Source organism: Physcomitrium patens, chromosome 4 (assembly GCF_059467195.1).
Source record: "Physcomitrium patens ecotype Gransden chromosome 4, ASM5946719v1, whole genome shotgun sequence".
In the NCBI taxonomy this organism is placed as follows: Eukaryota; Viridiplantae; Streptophyta; class Bryopsida; order Funariales; family Funariaceae; genus Physcomitrium; species Physcomitrium patens.
This window is the reverse complement of record NC_143413.1, coordinates 1,534,233-1,557,368: the sequence shown is the minus strand read 5'-3', so window position 1 is coordinate 1,557,368 and position 23,136 is coordinate 1,534,233. Positions and strand designations below refer to the sequence as shown.

The following is a 23,136-nucleotide window of genomic DNA, read 5'->3' as shown; positions in this document are numbered from 1 at the left end:
TTATTGTAGATATATTTCTTTTTTTGTTTAGATTTTTTTTAAATTATAATTAAATTCTAGCATACAAAAGAATAAAAAATGAATCATAAAATTATAAAATCATTGATGTTTAAAATAATTATTTTAAGATATAATTTTGAGAATATTTTTACTTAGAAAAACTTTCATAATGAGCTTTTATATTTTCGTAATTGTACTAAAAGAATGCTACACTATATGTAATCAAATGTTTAAAAGAGAATACCAATTACTTCAAAATTTAAAGGTCTAAATTTAATATTTATTTTAGATAATTATCCAAGTAATATATATATATATATATATATATATATACATACCAAAGTAAGATTTTGATATATTTACTATCTTTAAAATATAGAATCTAATGATAGAAAATTATATTAGTTAAAAAGATAAGGTATTTAAATACATATTTTTAAAATTTAAAATTCTTATTATTAGGTCTGTATTTTTATTTTTTAACTAAAATATACATAATAGGCTTCTTGCTTATTTATATCTAATTTTATACAAAAAAACGAAAAAAGAGAGAAATATTTCCTTTTTGCAAATAATATTATTTAAAATAATATTATTTTTTCAATACTATTTTATAATTTTTATTCCTTAAAAATAATTTTCTTTATTAATATATTCATGAAAAAATTATTATAAATTTAAAAATAACATAATACAAATTCTAGAAAAAATAAGAGAATTAATGATTACTATGTGTTAACTTTGAATACCACCTCAACCAATATTGTGAGTAATTAATCAAGAAGATACAAAGAAAATAAAAATTTCTTTAACAATTGTACTACCTTAAGTCATTCATATTAACACAATTGCATCAATTAGAGAATCAAGAATACATCTTTTTAAACTTTTTGATGGTATTAAATTTAAGTATTAAAGATTCATTAACTTAGTATATATCTTTATTTAATTTCAACTTCTTAGTTATTTAATCTAAGAATCTCTAATCAAGTTGATTGAAACCTTATTTAGTAAATTAATATTTTTCTTTGTTTTTATCTTTTTAAAATAATAAGACCTTATGTTAGATAATTTAGATGTTTTATTAGAAAAAAATTGATTTATTAATGGAAAACCTTATGATATTTTTGCATCAATTAATAAAACTTGCTTGATCTTCAAACATTGAGTTAAATCACTATTTTTTTTTATTGAATGTGATGATTGGTTTTACAATTTTTGATTATAATGTATTACAATAGTACCTTCATATTTCTATACTTTTACATCAAATATCTCTATTTTCTTAAGGTACACAATCAAAATTAGACAATACAAAAATTAATATGGTACAATTTAAATCTCTTAAAAGATTAAAAAAATTAAGAAATAGTAAGAAAGATTATACCTGTATTAATCTATTGACTTAAATTTCTCATATTTTTTAATTACTTGGTCCTTTTTATTTTCATATTTTTTAATAAGTTAATTATAATTAATTTTCTCAACAACAAAGATAGAATCAAAATATTATTCAAAATTATATAATTTAAAAAAAATGCATAGATAAAATATATTTAAGTTACAACTTTAGAGAAAAGTTTTAGTGCTTGGTGATATTATTGAAAATGTGCACTATACATGATGGCTTTTCAAATAGTTCATACAAAATTTGTTATAAAAAAAAATTATAATACAGCAAAAAAAACTAAAGTCATTCTTAATCTAAATAACACCTCTCTTATAATATGACTTTGAGAAAACACTCTTTAATTATCTTTTATTTTTAAGTATTTATTTTATAAATATGTCTCATATCAACTTCGTATTTTTAATTAGATCTATATTTTTAACAAGTAAATTTAGCTTTATATTCTAAATATTAAAAAAATTAGTTATCATATCAAACATCAAGAAATTTAAGGATTTTATATCAATTTTTAACTAGTAACAAAAAAATTGGTAATATTATAAAATATAAATATAAATTATTAGAAATTATAAAAATGAAAATTTGATATCAAGATAATTTTAATTTTTAATACAACATTCTTTCCTAAAATAGAACTTAGATTAAGTCTAATCTAGAATTATCAAAGAAGTTTTAAAAAACTGAAGACTAATTACTATTCAATGGTTGCTTTAATACGGTACCATTAATTCTGATAAAAACAAATATTGGAATAAACGAATATACAGTAAAAAAAAAAGTGCCATGTTTATATTTATTTCAAGTTTTTAGAAATATTTTGTGTTATATTTGTTAAAAAAATACAATTTATAAAAATAGATTTTTATAATTTTTATTTTTATTGTTATAAGAATTATTTAAAACTATCTAGCATAAAATCAAAAATTTAAGTTATATAAAAAAAAAATTAAAACTCCTTTCTATTGACATAATTAGAAAATCTAATTAAGAAACTTGTTTAATAAGACCTTTCAGTATCTTGACTAATAATATTTAAATAATAGCTATTTCTAAGAGATTTTCCTAAAAAAATAAGTTGCAAGTTAATAGAAACTTAAACCTTAAGTTTTTAATCTTACAAATAATTTGAATATAAGATAAAATTAAAAAATAATTTCTAATATAATCTTTTAGAAAATTATGTTTCTTAGGTTTCTTTATATGAAATTAATAATTTGTGATCGAAATTATGAGTTGTATCACTAAAATTACATGTTTTCATTTTTAGAATAACAAATAAATATACATATTATTTTTTTCATTTCTTTTCAAAGCATAATATAGAAATCAAATATATTTCTTTCACACTGAATATTTTTAAAATACGTCAAAATTAAAATTAGAAAAGAGATAAATACACATACACACATATAAACATATATATATATATATATATATATATATATATATATATATATATATATAATTATGAATATATATATAGATACATGAAAATAAATTATACTAGTTAGCAATTAACTAAAAAATTAACATTTTTACATTGATATGTTTTTTTTCTTTGTATCTAAATGTTGTGATATATATATATATATATATATATATATATATTCTTTTAATAACTCAATGAGAGAATTTACTTGATTTATTCCTTTTTGTCAAGCATGGAATAATTTTGGAATAATGTTTTAGAACTCTTGGGTCCAATCTCAACCATTATCTAGTAGTTTAGAATCATTGCAAATCAACATGATATGAAATATTTCATTAAATGATATGTATCAAAAATATTTTTAAAATATAATTAGAACTAAAAATAATTATAATTTTTAAAAATAAAAAAATGTGATATCTATAAAAATTATAAAAATTATATAATATTAAAAAAATAATATTATTTAAGATTTTTAATAATATTTTTATTATTTAATTTTAATTATTTTGAATTTTTGTTAATTTTGATTTCTATGTAATTTATTAAATATATAAATAAATTATATGCAAATATATTTGATTTAAATTAGTTTTAAAATAGAATTTAAAACATAATATCAAAATATAATAGTACAAAATATGGTTATAAGATTTATGTAATAAAATCAAATTATAATTTATAAAAAGAACATCTTACTTAAAGTATTTTATCAAGAATAATTACATAATTTCAATAATTTAGTTTATAAAAATCTACCCATGGAATTAAATTGATATGCTTTTTTATTTTTTTTTATCTTTTTTCTTCTTTTTATGAAAAATATAAAGAGAAAATTTTTCATCTTAATTTTTACATAATTTTTTTTAAAAAATAATTTTAATTTAAATTATATAACTTTAAATCTTTAATTTGTTATTAATCACATATACAGGTTCTTATGAACTATTAATTTGGTGTCTTTTCTAATTTTAATAGAGTTGTGAGAGATTATTCCATTTTATTAATAAATAATTTACTATTTTTATTTTAAAAAATCTCATTTAATTTCTTAATATATAGTATATTTTATAATAAATAAAAATGAAATGTTTTTTTTGTTAAAAAATGTTAATTTTTAATTTCATATTGGTTTTGATACAATAGTATTAGTTAGATTAGTTGTAGGTCAATTCTACAAAATAACACCATTTATAAAGTTAAAATTAAGAATCTATTAAAAAAAACTTTCATATTATATAAGTTCTTATTAATTTTATTTTATATCTATAAATACATTATATATTTATATGTTTTTACTGATTATTCAGAAAAAAGAAAAAAAACACTTAAAATAAGATGATTTATTTTTAATTTTTTCAAATTGCTCATATATAAGAAATTTACATATAAGCATTAAATACTTTAAATATAAAATATAATTAGAAATCAAAGCATATATTTTTTTAAATATGTAAATATATTCTTCATAAATTCAATAAAGATGCTTGAAGTTTTAATTGTACTTTATAAAGCATATTTATAAAATCCTTATAAGATAAAATTATACAATTAATATTGAACTTAAAATATATATATATATACATATATATATAAAATAAATTTTATTAAATTTAAAAAATAAAAGATTAGTAAAAAAAATATGAAAGTAGTAATAATATTTTTTAATATAATTTAATCTAATATAGATATATAAAATATGTCATTAAAGTTTTTGATATATAAACACCAAACCAATAAATATTAAAAATTTAATCATAAAATATTATAAATTAAAAAATTATTATTACCATCATTTTTTAATAAAATAAATAAATTTTATTACTATTATTATATATATATATATATATATATATATAATAGATCCTAAACTTTAAAAAACAAATAAGTAAGAATCCAAAATCAAGAATATAACAAGATCGAATAAATTTTTATTTTAATGTATATATTCTTAAGTTATATTTTAGAAACATATTTTTTTTTGACAAAATATTTGCCTCTAGTTGCACAAGATGGTGTAGCCTCAAAAGTTGTGAAATTAGTATTTATTTTAATTATTTTACATTAACCATGGAAGTTGTAAAGAATTTTGATAGTAAAATATCATTTTCTGAGAGTAGATGATATAATTTAATATAATGATCAACATATGGTTCTAAAATTCATGTGCTGCATTATAGTTGATGGCTTATACATTTAGAGGAATTTTAAATAGATCCAAGTTTTTACTAAATTGACCTACCTATGATGAAGAATATGATAATCATGATGAATGTGGTTGATTTTCATTGGTTTTGGATCCAGTAGAGGAGAAATGAATTTAGAAGTTATTTTCTTTTTATGTAGGTTAGAATGGATGGATCAATCTAGTAAAAGCTTGGGTCTATTTAACATTCTTGTAGATTTATATAAGAATGGAAAGTTGAAATTTATCCAGGCCATTTAATTTTCCAAAAATTATTATTTGTGCTGTGATCAATTCCAATTTGCAATATAAAACATAGATCTCATTAACACACAAATACCATTGTTTCAAGTTAATATGTGTTTTAAGTTAAGGTAGGATAATCTTATAGGATAATCTTATAGCACATATAATAGATATAATGAGCAGAATGCTATGAGACATCGTTTCAAGAATATTAAAGGGCCAGTTTTAGCTAATGCACAAATCAAATAATTCAGATGTTTTATAGAAATAAAACAATTGAAACATTGCCTTTTACAGGATGTCAGAATTTTTTTAGTAGAAAGAAAACCACCAACTTCTTCACAAAGTCATCATGTTTTGATTTGTGCCCGCACAGAACTTTGGTTGGTGTCAGCCAGACTGATTTTTAAACATGGCGTCGAATAAAGTGAGCCGAGCTAGCTGCAATATAAAAATCAAACTGGAATTTCAAACAAGAATCTGAAACGGAAGAATCCGATTTGTTTCAGCCACAGTAATGCACAACGTAACATCATTCGCAATGGTCTTCGTAAGAAACCACCGCTCATATTATGCATTGCAAGTTCTTCTGATTTGTGGTGATTTCGATGCTTATGGTTGTAGGGGGGCGATCATAACAAAATGATAATCTTTGCCTGCTTCGGAAGGATTCGGTTCGTACCAGTGTCGTGGGATACTATTTCGAGTGACTCTGCGGGGTCGTGGAAATCGGGAGTAAAGAGAACGAGTCCGATGCGATGGAGAGCTTCTGTGGATGTGGCATGCAATAGGAAGCTGAAACAGTTTGCGGCATTTGTGACAAAAGAGGTGGTAGAGACGTGACAACGATTTCTGCACTATGGCCCAAGAAATAAAAACACTGTTCTGTGAATCTTTCATGAAGTAGGACCACGATTACAATGCAGTATTTATAATAGCTTCACTACACGATGCGCGAACTGGCAGGAAGCCAGTGGTGCACACACACGACAACCTCACCATCGCTGTTATCCACAAGCTTCGCCAGCTCTTGCTCTCTCTCTCACGAAACATCACCATCTCCCTGCATGGGCAGCTACCACAGGCCACATTTTAATGGAAAAGCGGGTTGCTGCACGGTGCTCCGGGGGAAGCTTTTCAGATGTGCGGAGGGGATGACAACGAGAGCTATAGATTCGGGCCAGAGGCGACGGTCACAATCCCTTCACATCGCTCTCGTAACTCCGAACCCAGGTGCTGATCACAACCATTCCACGGCTGCTACGGTCGTGGACTGCTGCAGTAGTTGCTATTTCAAACAGACAACGTCAAATGCACTCACTCACTCACTCACTGCTGCTGCGACTGCAGCGGTAGCGGAAATGGTTCCCGAGGCCACCCCAAAAACCTGGACAACAACCCGACCATCCCTGATACCAAAACCGAGGGTCGATTGATTGCTGCCCAGCTTGTGACTTCCTAAGATTCCTGTCCCCCAACTGCGCTCTCAAACCCCGGGAATTGATGTGTTGACAACCCAGCAGTCGCGAAAACCTGCGGATATCGCCACGTGAAGCGTAGTCACTAGAAAGCAGTCAAATTTAGACAGTAGGGCATTGTCTCCGATCCGTGGTGGGATGTGAACCCACTTGAAGAAATGTTACTTTTAGCAGGTTCGGCATCAATAAATCCCACTGATGGGCTCTCACATTTTGACTGCGCGGCGCTGCTCCGTAGCTACCACGGAACCCAACCCCGCGACGGACCCGGTCGCCGCCGCTGACCGCCTCCTCCTTCTTCCCCTTCCTAGCGCATTTTGTTACAGGTTAGTATATGAACATGTACTTTAGCATTCAATTTTTCATGCATTATTTAGGCTTATTAAAATGAAATTGAAATATATATATATATATATATATTATATTTTAGAACTATTTATTTTAATCAATATGATGTGATGTATATTTAATTTGGATCAACATCACTATACATCCATATGGGCATAAATAAATTGTACAAATTATAAAACATACTTTCTCTTATACTTATTAAAAAAATAATTTCAATAATATTTATTAAGCTATGAAGTTCCTATACATCTAAAAATAATTTTAGATGTATATATTTTTAGTTTTTTAGTATTAGATAAATTTTTATTAATTATATGTTAATTTATAATATTTTAATTAAAAATAGATATTGAGAATTAATATATATTACTTGTGGACACTTATTTGCTATGTCTGAAATACTTTGTTTGATTCATTTTAAGTTATTTAGACATAGCATTTTTGAACAAAAGTTTTTGGTGTTCCAAATTTATTATTCAAACAAAATTTTGATAAAATTATGAAAATAAAAAATCGTCATATTGAAGATGAATTTTATTCAAAATTATTAGTGATTTTTGAACAAAAATAAAAAAATATTTGAAAAAACATATTCAAGGTGTAACAAATAATTATTCGAATATTAAATTCATATCTTAGATAAATAACACGATGTCCAGAATAGAAATGTTACAAATTCAAATTTTAATATATGATTGTAAATATTAAAATATTAGCATTAATCACACACCTAAATAATATCTGATAAGATAAAATCACCCTCAAACCTTTCAAAACAATAAGATGAGACTCATCAATCAACCATGTAGTACAAAATGCCTAAAACAAATTGATCAAAAACTAATAGCATTTTTGTATCCATTCAAAACAACACACCTACTGCAACATCAAACTTCAAGAACAATCACACAAGTATTCAATACAAGTGATGAAATCAATCCTCACAACAACAACAACAAAAAAAAATTAAAAAAAAAAAAAAAATCACTTATTATTATTATTATTATTATTTTATATTTAAAAAAGCCTTCTTGTTAACCTATAATAACTTAAACCTCACAACAAATGTAGGCTTCCACACAAAGCTAAAAATATCAACAAGACTTGTCTTAAAAGGCTTGGCACCTTTGCACAAATCAATTAACTAGGCAGGAACATTTTTGCACCGCTTCCTGGTTCTATTATTACCACTTACAAAAGACAATATATATATATATATATATATATATATATATGTATCCACATACACATTTATTGTGTAAAACAAATGAACAAATAAACAAGACCCAGAAGGGCCAATCATGCGCACTTGCCATAATTCAGTAAAGAGGACAGAGACATAATTTTCAAATCCAAAGCCAATGAATGCAATATTATGTAGGGCAATATAAGGGAGAGGAGCAAGCCTTGCATGCAGAGCAGCTGGGGCAGTCTCATTATTTCACCACTGGGTACACGAAAAAGCAAAGAAAAAAAAGCAGCCAAATAAGCAACAAAAAAGGCTACGAAAAAAGAAACAAAAAAACCAAGAATTCCACACTCACTCTCACTCACACACATCCACACACACATGCACACTCACTCTCACTCACTCACTCACTCTCACCTGACATCCTGAAGCAGGAAAAATTTGCGACGTCGTGGGCGCCGAGTTCTGCGCTGAATGAGTTGTGCGCTTCCACAGTGTTGCGGATTCACTGCATCAGGATGGATGATGCCGCTTCGTCCAGTTGACTTGGCCGTGATGCCCAGCTGACTGATTGCTGTTGCGAGGACTGGTTTGCGGATTTGAAGCGATGGTTGTTCTTCGGCTGCTTCTTCTTCCTCTTCGACTTTTTCGATGGATTAGCATTGGGTTCGGTGACACTGTGACCAGCCTGGGGAACTGACATTACCAGCCGCGGGAATCGGTGTCTAGGGGATCTTCCGGTAGGCCAAATGATGAGGCGGAGGTTCGTTTTCAGCTTTCTATCGCGAGCAACGAAATGTAAAGCGGTTCGCCCTTTTCATATCTCGAAATTTTGTGTTTGGCTCATCTGGAGGACAGGTGGGGTGGTGGGAATTGCCTCGAAACCGTTGTGCCGGAGCAGCCGAAGCGTATCTTTAGTATTCGTTTAAAATATTGGTCATCAGTCTCCTTTGATGGGCCCTACTCCCTTTCTTTGGCTTCTTTACTTGTCTATTTTATCCAGTTATCTGGTTATTTTTTGTTTAACTGGCTTTCAGTTGTAGGGTAAAGTGGGTGTTCAGGTCCAATCGTCTATGCTACATGTTCACAAGGCACGCAGGGAGTTGGACGAGAAGGGGACCCGAAGCAGGCCAAGGATCATAATCTCAGGTCACAGGGTTTTCTTATGAGGAGTAATTGCAGGGCACAGAGGGCTGATGGTGGATCTGAGCGCGCATCAGAGTCTGTTTAGTTGTCGCCTGTCCTTTGCGAGGGCATTGAGTTTGTGGGTTGTCCCTGCGAGGCCATTGAGCGAGTGTCTGAGAAGTAAATGATCGAGTTGCTAGTTGGGAGGCATGAGGTGTGAGTAATGGCGGTGGAGTTCTTGATCTTTAACGCGCCGCCTTCATGATTATCATCATGAGTCTGAATGCTCGGATACGATTCTACTGAACTCCCGAAATCGAGCTTGTACTGCAATCTCTCTTGAAATTTATAATTTTTTCTTGTTTTTCGGGGTGGTAGCGATCAGTTCGCTTGGAGTAGATTACTTCGAATGATCGCTGGAGAAGGTGCAGCGTCACAGAATCATTCGGAAATTCTGGAATTAGTGGAGCGGGTAGTCATGAGCGCATTGTATTACACATGAAGCGGAGCAGGAGGAGGAGGAGGAGGATTAATTAGTTTGTGTATATTTGTTTATTGTCCTTACCTTTTCCTGGTTTTAGTTTTATTTTGTTTTGTTCTTTTCGAGGGGATTCGTCATGAGATTTCAAGCCTACGAACTAGTGGGTTGAGTTGGTGGCTGCTCTTCTGTGCGCTCGATGGTGCCGTCGATCACAAGCATCCAAGGCTCCCTGGGTCTATGTCCCGGAGACTCGAATGCTCACCAGACTTCTCCCTTGAGACGTAACTACTTTGCGCTTTATGCACCTTCTTCTTCCACTACTTCTTCCAGGCGAATAGTAGCCGGCGCTACCGAGTCTCCTTTTCCCGCAACGTAGTCCTTTCGCGACCTCATGGACAGGGTTGAGTTCTACGGCGTAGCAATTGCACGTCTTGGTGCGTGCATCCTTCATAAAGATATATATTCCACAGCTGCTTTCGGTGTAAAGTTTTGACCCAACTGACCTTGGGGTGAAGTTGTAAGATCTCGTAGCAGATCGATTATTCAGCACGTATTTATCATGGGGGCCAAATCGCAGAGTAGACAGATACTTCCGAAAACCTTGAGGACTTTGACGAACAAGCAATTGAGCTGTCGGAGCGTACACTGTTCTGAGATGCCACTTATCGGAGAATCCTCAGAATACCTGAGGAAGAGTAACACACCAGATCAATCTAGTTCCCCAGCCTTAGATTCTCAGATATGGAGCAGATTGCAACCAGAATTGGTGGCGCGAATTCTAGCGCACCTTCCTCTTACGGCGCTTGTCCAAACGAGGCTCCTTAACAAGAAATGGGACCGAGAAATTTATTCTGGGGGTTTGTTGGGTCATGATGAGTATTCAACCCACCCAATTTCTCGATCATGGTTGATTTTGTTTGAGAACGGCTTCCCAGGGAGCCCTTACAAACTTCAAGCATTCGACCCTGCTCAGAACGACTGGCAAACATTCACCACTGCCCCTCATTTCGCGACTGCGCAAAAAATCGGGGGGTTGGTGTTATGTGGTGCAGCCTCGGGCCTGATGGTATTCAAAATTAGCGCCGTAAAGAGCCATTTTATACGGTTTGGTGTGTTCAACCCCATCACTAGGTCGTGGAAGAAGCTTTCACCGTTGCTAAATCGGCGGCAGGGGCCCGTTGTTAGCATGTTCACTGAGAGATCCTCAGGGAGTTCCAAATTCGGAACTGGCCACTACAAATTGGTGGTGGCCGGCGGTCTGGAATACGACCAGCAAGTGCAGACCACTGAGATTTACGACTCCCGAGCCGAATGTTGGCGCATCGCTTGTGACAAATTCAACAACCAGCAGAGTCATGTCTGCGACGAGATGCGTACCTCCACGGCGTTCTGCGAGGGGGCGGTTTACCACATGCGCTTCAATCGGATCCTGTCTTTCGATCCAAGTCGAGGTAACTTCACATTCTATCTCAGAATTCATGAGATTCTTGAAGTTAGCATTCAGGTTTAGAGTTCTGATCCCTGTGATCTGAGCTACTGCAAGGTGATCTTCTTTGGAAGGCTATTTACGTCAAAACCATGGTGCTTAAGATGTTTAGCATACCTTATGTTTTATCATTTCATGGATTCACCGATTCTGAATGTGACAAACTACAATGGCCGCAGAGCTTCATACGTTCGTGATGTATGACACCAAGAACTCACGGTGGCGGCCATTGCGCGTACCCTTACCACCAGACCTCGTCTTCACCGAATACCCATCCATCAAACGCGTATGGAAGGGGAGGTCACATCTTGCCGACGTACTTCCACCTTCTTTGGTTGAATCCAACGGGCGTCTTCTCCTGGTGGGTTTTCGGGAAGATCGAGCATTATCGACGATTGCAGGAATTGGCGTCTGGGAACTCTCTCAGAGGAAGGCCTGGAAGCTGGTTACTATGATGCCGGAAACGCTGTTCAACCAAATGTCCCCCACGGTCTGCACTTCAGCGTACATAGATCCGTCGTGGTATCTGAAGTACGAGCTGCAGAGCGCCGGACATGGCGACATGGTGTACATTTTTCAACCAAATGGAGGCCAGGGATTTGTTGCTCTCTGCGACTTCTCCCAGTCTCCCCCGGCGTGGCGACTCGTTCGGAACGGCTTCGTACCCAAATCTGAGTGCTCACAGAATTTGCACGGGTGTGTCATTGATCTCAGATTAGACACCCTGATTTAATTCCAGGGAGGTGAGCACTTTTGTACAGAAGATTAGAGATGACATGAGATGTCATGTCTCAGTGAGAGTTGCTGTGGTGACACCCACATCTGAGTAAAGGGCGCTTCAAATGGAGCACCGCTGTAAGTGTAAGATTTCTGATAGTTGACTAGCCAATTTTGAGCAAGCAATATGATCGCATCCTTGTACATGTATGGTAGAGAGTGAACTATCTCGTAGCAGATTGGCAACTGATTTTGAACGGTCACCTTTTGACTATTGTATACCATTTTAAGAAGCCATTGAACCTTCCACAATCTTGTAATAACAGGCGTTGATTAATAAAACTCTGTGGTGTCTGCTCCCCTACCGTGACTAATTTTAGGTTCCTAATTGTGTATCGTTCTGAAGCAACTGTTTCTTGAATTACAGATACCAACCCAAGGTAGGGATGACTGGATATGAGCTCTAGTCTGAAATTTTAAGAGCTGCGTCGATTTTGCACATATTCTTTAATCATGAAAGACCATTCGTGGGTGATCGCCGTCGACTTTAGCCACTTAAAAGTACAATACTAAGCCCATGATCACGTGCAAAGTTATTCTGACAACTGGTTGTAAAACACAAGTCCAAGTTCTATAATCAATAAGTGAAAGGCGATTCTGACAAGACTTTCTCGAAGAGTATCATTAAGATCTCATAAAATTTGTTGGTATGTGGTCAAAGTCCTGACTGCAGCTACAAAAACAAGGACTAATGTCCAAGTCCGGTTTCCTTGAAGCATCGAGAGTCCACCGACGCTTGTAATGGATCCTTCAATGCCAAAACAGGACCCGACATCGATTGGTTCTTCGTGAAAGGCAGCTCTCATATCAGTTTTATCCAATAGAAGAGGTCAGAAATGAGGCCAAAATGAAGAGTATATCCTCCACTTCTGTCGTGTGAGTTGTCAGAGGCAGATCTCATTCTCTTGCGAAGGGTGTTCTGGAAGGGCATGAAGAACGCTATGATTTAGTTATCTACAATCAAAGACGAGGCTTCGAGCACGTACGTGACCCATGGGCAGTGATTTGTACTTTGGAGGAATTCATTGTGTCCTGGTTCTATTAAAGAATGAAACATGAATTAAGTCATGCACTGTCACGGATGGGCAATAACGACGAAAAGACATATTTTTTAAGACTTGACTCAGACCTTTTTCAGCAACAAGTTCCTGTAGCAGCATCATATGCAAGGATGGTGCTTGTCGACAGGAACTGTGGATAGATAGCACGTGGTGCTTCACAACTGATGTATCAACGCATCGAAGTACATTCTCCGACCATGGCACCAACCATTAGACACTGGAACGTTTAGTCGCATTTCTTAATTAGCTTGTAGATTGTCTGGTCTTTTTGTGCTTGGATTTCGTCCCAGCCAAAGAAAGTTGTGGCCACAGATACCATTTCACTATGTGTCATTCCTGCTTTGCAGGCTGCATATTTTCAGAGATAGTATTGATCACAACGCACCAGCTTGCTCTTTATGGCTTCACTAACCGGTGGCCAGGTGCGGAACATTGAAAATGGACATACCATCAGAATGTTTTCGGGATGTGTGCTGTGACAGACTTAGCTGTGAGATCGAAGTCTTCATCGAACTGTTCCAAGCGCCAAGCAAAGGTCATATCCGCTACTCAAGCATTGTTCGTACCAAGTGTACAAAAAATAAGAAGCGGATACTTGGACATTGGATGACGTGAGATTTGTGGGCCCATGTGGCATTGAATAAAATAAGTTTGATTCTTAGACAATAACCCGTTTACAAAGAATAAATTTTCCCTTGAGGGTAAAGTGGCCATTTAAAAGGGTTCGTCCTGATTCAATCTCTCCGATTGGCTAGTGTATCATCTTCATAATCTACCAAGTCCCCGCGGTGCCTCCTTTCAACCCTTTATTACACCACCTTCGAGATTGTTTGCTCACCCGTATGTGAAAATATTGTACAAATGTCTAAGATAAAATTCTCGCATCATACTGTGTCGAGGTCCCTGAGATCATCGCTGTTGGAAATTGAAATACTTGATTCCAATCGCAAAAACAGCAGCGAAAACCACGGTGAACACCACTGGCATGGCAACAGCAGGCCCAATCATATCCGAAGTCATCCCGAAAGTCTTCTCCACGTAATCTTTCACCATGATCGGTGGCGAACCGTCCGAAGGAATTACAAGACTCGTCACGTCTCCGAACTGTGTGGTGATGAGTCCATAGAGTGTCCACGCCACAGGGCAGGCCCAGTAGTACCACACCCACCACACAGGGATGTTCTTCACAGCACAGACAGGTATGGAAAAAAGTTCAAAATGTGCAGATGCAACAAAGCCTGCACTGTACACCAAATCACCAATAGCGGCAAAAAGTGCATAATGGAGAAACAATAAATGGATTTGGGGACAAAGTGGAGATAAACTTACAGGTCTGAACACCATGAAACCTGAGAAGAGGTTGAAGATGGAGTAAAACCCGGAGGAGACAATCGCGGCGATTTGATGATTCGGTGTGAGAGCCACTGCCATCATGCCATAGTATGTGAAGTAGAGAAGAGTGAAGTACATGATGAAGGTGTAGAAGAAAAATTTCTTGACTGTCCAAGCGAGACTCATCATCGAGTAGGTGAGCAAGGAGAACACAATGCTTTGGATCAAGCAGTAAGGGATCTCTATCAACATCTGCCACCACAAGCAAGAATCCTGATTAGTTTCTGATAAGAGTACGAGCAACACACGACGATTATGCAATCAAGAGTTGAACAGGATAGAGATCGATTTTCACCTGGCCGATTGCATAAGGGACGGCTGAGTACATTCCTGCTGCACGCTCCCGGTAGAAGATCGTCCGCTCAACAGCAACTACTGGTTGGACGTTGGACGCATTGTTCACGCCAAGGAATAGGGTAGCAGCGAACAGCCCTCCCAAGACACTGAACAGATTCACCTGATCGGATCTGCACACCCGTAAGATTGGTAAGTCCTTCTGAGAACTGTTTGCGGTGGTAGAGAGCAACATTCGAGGACGGTAGTTTCCGAGCACGTAATGCAATACCGTTTCTGCATGACAAAGATCCTTTTCAAGCTGCATGTTATGAAGTTGCTGAGGATGATTTGCATGCCAACTTACGTATTCTTGCCTACTCCCCAAAACATAGAGCCGATGATGAATGCCGTCATGAAAGTGAAGAAGTACCGCACACAATTGTAATCGGGACTGCGCCAGTAAGTCAGCTTGGTCTTCCACAGACAGGCAACAACTTGTGTCCAGAATGATTGAGAGTATTGCGTTGGAAAGCTCAAGTCTTTTGCTCCCTGTGCCGGGATACTGAGAGTCTTCACTAGCTCCTTGTTGTGCCTGCCACACGTGTTCCAAAACGGAGTAATGAGTTTAATAGAAAATAGAGAGAGACCTATGCACAAATAACCCATTTGATCACATAATAGCTGCATGGTGAACACAAGAATCAAACCTAAATAGTGAGGACTGCTTGTAAATTTCCGCAAAGTCTATTTTGAGCTGCAATTCCACTGCTGAACTAGTTGCTTCCAACATCCATGTCGCCGGATTGAAGCCTTCCTTTATCTTAGGTACTCCAGGGATATCCTGCACATCGGTACGTAAGACTTTCAGACTGCAAGAATCGTAGTTTCATCATCCATTACTGAACCAGAAAAAATTGTGAACAACAAAGGGATAGAAATTGCCATACGTCAAAATACTTGATAAGTGTTTCCGAATTACGTCCAAGCGGTCCCATGTAGACGACTTGTCCTCCCCGCTTCATTAGCAACATCTGCCGCAAACGATTAGAATTTTCTATAAATCTTGTGCATTAGAGATGTCGGGTGTCAAATGAAGATGCGATTGGTTTTAAACTGGCGCTTACCTCGTCAAAAGACTCAAAGATGTCAATGCTTGGCTGATGGATGGTGCACACAACTGTGCGTCCTGTGTCGACCGTGTTTCTCACAGTTCTCATGACAATTGCAGCTGCTCGAGCATCGAGTCCACTGGTAGGCTCATCCATGAAGACGATAGAAGGATTGGCGACGAGCTCCACTGCTATAGTCAACCTCTTTCTCTGTTCCGTAGAGAGACCAGTCACGCCAGGCAAGCCGACCAGCGCGTGTTCCAATGACTTTAACTCCACCAATTCCATCACTTCCTCCACGAATTGCGCCCGAATTTTTTTATCGGTTTCCGGAGGCAACCGAAGCCAAGCAGAGAAGACGAGTGACTCCCTAACAGTCACTTGCGGCGAGTGAAAATCATTCTGCTCACAGTACCCAGATATTCTCGCAAATGTTTCTTGCACCTTTGGAAAACCAGATATGCGGATCTCCCCCTCAATGTGGCCGTCGGTTTTCCTCCCTGCTAACACATCCATGAGCGTCGTCTTCCCAGCGCCACTCACTCCAACCAATGCTGTGAGCACGCCAGGACGAAACGCTCCTGTCACTCCACATAGGAGCTGCAATCTTTCTTCCGTCACCCCTTGGGCTCTCATCTCCGCTGGCATGTCCACGAAGTATTTTATATCGCTGAAAGACATTGCTAGCGGCTTGAATGGCAGAATCATCCCCCGTTTCTGTCGCGTCACTAGAATGGACGAAGGTTCCGCGGCGCCATTGCTTCCGTCGATTATTTTCAAAACGTGCTCCTGAAGGTGCTCCTCTACATCTTGGGTGTTGCTTCCATAGATGTTGATTGTGTCCTTTGACCTTGCGCGGAATCTTTTTGACCTGTGTCTCTTTGACACCACGACATCCTCTCCTGTTCGATTGGCATTCTTCTGAGCTAGCGCTTCTTCTGAAATGACTGCTTGCGGCTTCCCTAAAGCTGTGCGGAGCAACAGTTCAAAAATAATTAGACAAGTCTGTAGAGACATGTACCCACGACAAACAATTCACGTGGATATGATTCCCTCAGGTAAGTATCCCATAGTGCTACTTGCACACCTAACCAGATCACCCCTAAATCTTCAAAAACATTGCACAGGACGATACTGAGGAATTCGGGGGAAGTTACTCACGATCTAAATATGTGAGAGTGAGAGTGTACAAAGTGTTGAAGGCAAGCGTGTAAGCAGCAAGCGTCCCCACTCCAAGCCAATACCAGTAAGCATCTTGGTGAATTCCAAAGTTATGCATCACTTTGTGTCCTAGCGTTATGGTGCTGTTCAGTGTTTCCTGATTATATTCAAAGATAGGTATCAGTTTATGCTCTCACTATTTACTTATTTCTGTCAACACCGACAGCGAGAGATACAGATAGGAAAGAAACTACTCACTGTAGCCCATCGAGGTGCGAGGAACTCGTTCACAGAGATGGCGGTCTCTGCATACGTAATGGGTGACGACCAGTAGCCCCAGACCCACCACGGCTTGATCTTCTCTTTCGGGATAATGAACCCTCCAAGGAGCACGAAGACGATCAACACACAGGTGCCGCCTGTGTTTGCAATCACCATGGTTCGACAAATGCCGGCAATTAATCGAAACAGCGCACCCGACATGAGGTGTACCAATGTGAGCAACAGAAAGAAGCTGAAGAACCTGCAATATCAAAAAAGCAATCAGAAATGTCATGTCTTGAGATACCTCAAATGATTAATAACATCTTTCTATGCAGATTTTGATTCTGCGCTCATTTATACCTGCTTGCTTCCGGAGCGAAGCCCATGCCGTAGTAAGAGATCAGAGTGTAGATTCCAGCCTCTACAATGGACGATGGGATGCTTAACACCATGCTTGGAAGAGCGAAAGCCCACGCTGGGTAAAACAGCAAGTCTCGCTGCTTGTAGAATACTGGCAGGCGAAAGATTGTCATTGAGAGCTCGGCATATCCATTGAACATCACTATGAGGATTCCAAAGAACAAGGCTCCGAGGTAAGCAGCGCCTTCAGCCTCTGTATCGTGGCCCATCGTTGTGCGGAAGAAGGTGGTCATGGCAACGAAGGCAATGATCCCAATCTGGCAAGCTTTGAAGATATGATAAAATGACTGCCGCTTCATGAGCAGAAATTCTTTGGCGAAATTTGCTTTGAAAAGCTCCATGTTGCTAACACCATAACGATCGAAGGTTAGGGCTGCCTTGTGTGAGCGTTCCTTCTCATATGGCGTGGAGAGATCCTCCGTCAAGTTAATCCCCCCATGAAACGTCTTGAACATTTCGGCGAACTGCTTCACCGAAGCATACCGGTAATCCTGTGGCCTGTTGCTCCAATACTGCTCTTGATCCTTCCGCGACGTGACCTCCTGCAAAAAATCTGCAACGCCCTTCCGATCTGGACAGACGAACCCACACGACTGAAAAAACTCGAGAATATGTTCCCGTGGACCATGGTAAACGACTTGCCCTTCAGAGAGCAACACCACGTCGTCGAATAGCTCGAAAGTCTCGGGCGCAGGCTGCAGCAGCGACATCATAATAGTGGCATCCATTACATGGCAGAACTGTGAGAGACATTTGACGATCTGGTATGTCGTGGAGCTGTCCAAGCCTGTGGAGATCTCGTCCATAAAGAGTGCTTTCGTCGGCCCAACAATCATTTCTCCTGCAAAAAAAATTATCTTCTTGAGCAAGCACGCCACAATAATCTCAAGGTAAGCGCAATTATCTGTAAGAAAACGCCGCCTACTGGGGCACATACCAGTGGTGACGCGTTTCTTCTGGCCTCCGGAGATGCCTCGGTGCATGCTGTCCCCGACGAGCACGTTCGAGCACACATCCAATCCCAGAATCTGAAATGCAAAATATTCAGCGTAGTCAATCAGCAGCAGCTTTATTAGAACAATTGCACATAAGATCCCAAGTGATACCTGTGTAGATATGAAGAATAAGAATAGTTTGGTGTGCGTGTGTGAAAGAAAACCTTCATAATGTAATCAGTGGAGAGGCTGCTTTTCATGCCTTCGACTGCTGTTGCTTTCATGTAGACGTCCACATCTTTCTCAGGGAAAATACCCGCTTGTTTCTCTCGTTTTGCAAGTTCAGCGAGCATCTCTGCACACATAGTAAACAGGTAAGCAGGTGCTTTCATATTACATGTGCAGATGAAGTAGACCATTCTAAACCTGGTTTGTAGTTGCCTCTCTTGGCTCACCGTATCGAGTGCCAATTCCTTGACACCTTGCGGAGAAATCGAGCGTCTCTCTGACGGTCATTTCAGCTACATGGAGATCTTGCTGACTGATATACACTGAAGTCTTTTGAGGCACGAACTCGTCCAATGTGTGTCCATTGTATGTCACATTCCCTTTCACCTGACCCTACGCAACAGGAGGGAACAAGACACCCACCCCACAACATCACATCCCAATCATTTGTCAGTTGACACTATACCTGAGTTATAACCACGCATGACGTGACATGCAATTTTCACATCTGCACATTACGTGGAGGATTGAATAGCATGTAGACAGTAAACAAAGGAAAGTCCAATTTCGAGTTTGGAAACAGTTACTTGTAGACTTTTGTCTACTTTCCCGGACAATGTAAGAAGCAGTGTGGTCTTTCCAGAGCTTGGTGGTCCCAGCAGCAATGTCATTCTGTAAAGCAAGCCCCAAAGTCGTAGTTAGGGTCTATTTCTGTCGCAATCTGTGTTAACACTTGTGGCTAATACTCAAGGTGAAGTCGGAGGAAACACATACCTCCCTGGTTTGACAATCCCACTAACATTGTGAAGAATATTCAATTCCGTCTTCTTTGCTGGCGATAAACCCACATAGTCCAGAATACTCTACATCGGCACAAGATGTTTCAGTACTCTTAGTCAAAGAAACGAGGATTTTCTACGAAGAAATTCACTGATCTTCATTGTCAAAGGAAATAAATTTCTAAATTAACTCTAAAATTTGGTCAAGAGTTTCTTGACTGCGAGAATAACGAATGTGCACATAACTTGATTTTTTGGATGTATAATAGGTCGACTACCTGTGCAGGTATGATACTTCTCTAGGCAAGTAAGGCAGAAGTTCAAATTTGAGGGCAAATGGTTGAGATATATAGGGACCTCAAGGATGTTGATCGTGACATTCTTAAGTGTCGGTAGCGCTCTAGATCCCACGAAGCATTTGGCATCAACCATCAGGTTCTCGTATCTGACCTCAATTGTGGGAAGCTGAATTCCCACTCTGAACAAAAGAGTTACACAGAGTACAAACATTTAAAAAATTCGCAAAACTTTTCGATGCGACTCTGGTTGGAATTAATGGTCGTCTCAGCATTGCCAAGGGCATTAATAGCTGAGACTGAGCTTGTAAATTAGCTGCTAAAGATCAGACGACAGTCACGTCCGAGCTACGAAAACTGGAAAAGAACATTTGGATGCTGCAATGCTTCAAGTGATCTATTCTGGAGGTTTCTATACCTGTCTATGCGATTGCGGAGCTTCACCAAGAACCTCTCGTTGTCTTCATCCGCGACCCGCAACAAGTTGTCAATGATCTCCCGCCGCTGCTCATACCCGATTTTGGTGACATCGACTTCCTCGTGCACAACTCGGCTTCCAAGGCTCTTTTGAAGGATGGTCGTCCGAAGACGATCATAAGTAGGCAGCTTCTCCAAAGCCGCCCACTTGAGCGCTTCCTCGTCGTCCTCCGTCTCATGGCGCGTGGACGGCGTTGCCTTCCGAGAGAAGAACATGTCGGAGCCCACACTAAATGACCTGGATCTGGACCTACTGCTGGCTCGCCCGCAGGCCGAGGTCTTTCGACTCCCCCATATATCAATGCCTTCCATTGAAGTGTTAGATGTGGCCATGGTGAGTAGCACCTATACTCGGGTACTGCAATCCTTGCAGCAACTTGATCATATCATTGAAAACCACAAATGTTCTGTCTTCAGAACTGACGTTCGAACCCGATCACCACCAGCTTGATCAAAAACAGCTCAAAAATACAATGCAACTTCACTTTGCAAAGCATCCCCTCATCTACATTGTCAGCTCAACCTTTGCCAGTTCTGATTTAATCATTCCTCGGCATAAATGGTGCCAGCTGCGTGCAGTACCAGGTCCTGAGAGCGAAACTAACCAGTGCAGCTCATTCTAGGATGGCCATAGCCACTGCATGTGACATTTTTGTGTTACAGTCTCGTCATTCTACTACTACAGCTCGGAATCGACTCACATTGATTCAGAAATCCGTCATCACAATAAACCCAGAAGTTTATAACAGCAGCGGGCGATGCCAATATCAGTGCCAAGTTTTGAATGAACACACAAACTATTACTGTACAAATCAGGCTCCGACAAGAGATGCAAGGATGGCGATGTTCGCCACTCAGTTCCAACACTAAAACTGCAAGCTCACGCCCCAGCGTCGTCCAGTTTCAAAATCCAGGAAATTCTTCAACCGCACAGTAACAAGTTCATGATCGGCTGTTTCCACTCAACCGACGTTGCAAAACCTCATTACAAGCGCAGCCTCCAGCTGCATTGTCTCTCGCTTCCTTCTGTCACCACATCGCATCTGCACATAAACCCACTAGCCTAAAGCCATGAAACCATCAGACAGCCCACTTCACAACTGGGGCCAAAAACCAGCATCAACAAACTCAAAACCTCCATCGGCTAGTTGTAGCAGCAGTCGTGAACAATACAGACTCCCCCAAACATGTAATGTATTGACGAAGTACTCTCACACACACAATCAAACACACACAACCTGCGGCCTAGTCACAACACTGACGACGTCTCAGCTAAGAAAATAAACTCCCAACAGCCAGCTTAATCCTGATTGATTCACTGGGGCCTGTTGGCAACTGCAGGAAACCATTGAGAGTGGAGGAGGCCTCAGAGACGTGCTGTAGCTAAGACACACACACTGTGAATCCAAACCCCACCTGGGATTTTACATGATGAGGAGACCCAGAGCAGAGCTGTTATCTGCTACCACTGCTGCTTGTCTCTGAGGGCTCTGTTGCTTGGTGCCTTTGGCGATGGCGATGGTGTCAGTCTTCGGCCCCAGCTCCCAACCCCCACCTCGCTGCCCGTCCATGGCGACGGTCCGTTCGGACGGGCAGCACACGCGCAAATTTGTGGGATCCTCTCCTCATTTTTATGAGACATTGTGAAACAAAAATCACAAAGTCTCGGAGTTGGGGACTTACTCATACTAAAAAAAAGAGTATGTTGAGTTAGATAGTTTTGCATGAGGTTCTTTTGGGTTCCTGTTAATATTGAATGATGTTAATGAAGGACATGTTTATTTTTTGTTTGATAGCACTATTTCAAATCGTTGTTGGAGTTAGATGTTGTTGGAGTTAGATGTTGTTGGAGTTGTGAGACTTATTGTGAAGGGTAAATGGTGGGATGGGTGAGAAAGTATAGATCAGCAAAGAATACAATACAATGATTGAAATAAAATAAGGTAAGATCTTGACGTTAGGATTGATGTACAAGTGAATTCTTCGTGTTATTCTTGCAGATTTAATTATAAACATGCTACTTTAGAGAGGTCGTATCTTGGAAGAAAAAACACAAAATCACATATATTAATTATTTTTTCTGATGCATAATTTAGATCTTTAAGTACCTTCTATTATTATATAGAATCTTCTCAAGTGTTCTAGATCTATGTGTTGTATTTTTGTAGATATTAGAAGTTCATAAGATCATGTAGAACTTTTTGTAATTGCTTAATTTTACTTAACCATCTTAGATCTTATATTTATAGAAGATTCTTTAGATTTTTTATAGTATTGTGTAAGTCTTGGAACATCTTCTAAAAGTTTTTTTAGGACCTAATTGCAATAATGCAAAAAAAAAAAAAAAAAAAAACAATACAAGACGTAAATACATCACAATAATTTTAAAAATAAATTGAATGCAAAAAATAGTTTATTTTTGGTTTTAAATATATTATATGATAAAATAAGTTCAATCTTGTATTCTATTTTAACTTTATTTCATATTATTAACCATATTTATTCAAATAACATGTAAATAATGTTTTAAAATTTAGTTAAAAATTACAATTAAAATAATATCTATGAAACACTTTATTA

At 37.4% G+C, this 23,136-nt stretch overlaps 2 protein-coding genes across 2 annotated transcripts; one reads left to right on the top strand and one right to left on the bottom strand.

The window, feature by feature from the left end:
- Positions 1-9,406: 9,406 nt before the first annotated feature.
- LOC112281422 (protein UNUSUAL FLORAL ORGANS) lies at positions 9,407-12,460 on the top strand. The gene is made up of 2 exons (XM_024517923.3): positions 9,407-11,346; positions 11,561-12,460. Exons 1-2 carry the CDS (start codon positions 10,455-10,457, stop codon positions 12,112-12,114), a joined length of 1,446 nt encoding a protein of 481 aa, XP_024373691.1. The 5' UTR covers positions 9,407-10,454; the 3' UTR covers positions 12,115-12,460.
- A 1,390-nt stretch (positions 12,461-13,850) lies between these two features.
- LOC112281421 (ABC transporter G family member 36) lies at positions 13,851-21,938 on the bottom strand. The gene is made up of 18 exons (XM_024517922.3): positions 21,795-21,938; positions 20,498-21,599; positions 20,141-20,261; positions 19,779-19,867; positions 19,592-19,676; positions 19,232-19,397; positions 19,001-19,131; positions 18,779-18,869; positions 17,782-18,682; positions 17,416-17,680; positions 17,158-17,314; positions 16,012-16,964; positions 15,835-15,918; positions 15,595-15,728; positions 15,252-15,479; positions 14,907-15,078; positions 14,549-14,803; positions 13,851-14,401 (listed from the first exon to the last, which is right to left on the bottom strand). Exons 2-18 carry the CDS (start codon positions 20,887-20,889, stop codon positions 14,129-14,131), a joined length of 4,497 nt encoding a protein of 1,498 aa, XP_024373690.1. The 5' UTR covers positions 20,890-21,599; positions 21,795-21,938; the 3' UTR covers positions 13,851-14,128.
- Between the last annotated feature and the right edge of the window lie 1,198 nt (positions 21,939-23,136).

Bases quoted from the DNA above. Each gene is read 5' to 3' on its own strand.
- LOC112281422 (XM_024517923.3), top strand. From the start codon at position 10,455: ATGGGGGCCAAATCGCAGAGTAGACAGATACTTCCGAAAACCTTGAGG. The intron at 11,347-11,560 runs GTAACTTCACAT...CAATGGCCGCAG, and splicing joins GTCTTTCGATCCAAGTCGAG to AGCTTCATACGTTCGTGATG.
- LOC112281421 (XM_024517922.3), bottom strand. From the start codon at position 20,889: ATGGCCACATCTAACACTTCAATGGAAGGCATTGATATATGGGGGAGT. The intron at 18,870-19,000 runs GTTTTCTTTCAC...TTTGCATTTCAG, and splicing joins CCACTGATTACATTATGAAG to ATTCTGGGATTGGATGTGTG. The intron at 17,315-17,415 runs GTGAGTAGTTTC...GAATATAATCAG, and splicing joins TCGCACCTCGATGGGCTACA to GAAACACTGAACAGCACCAT.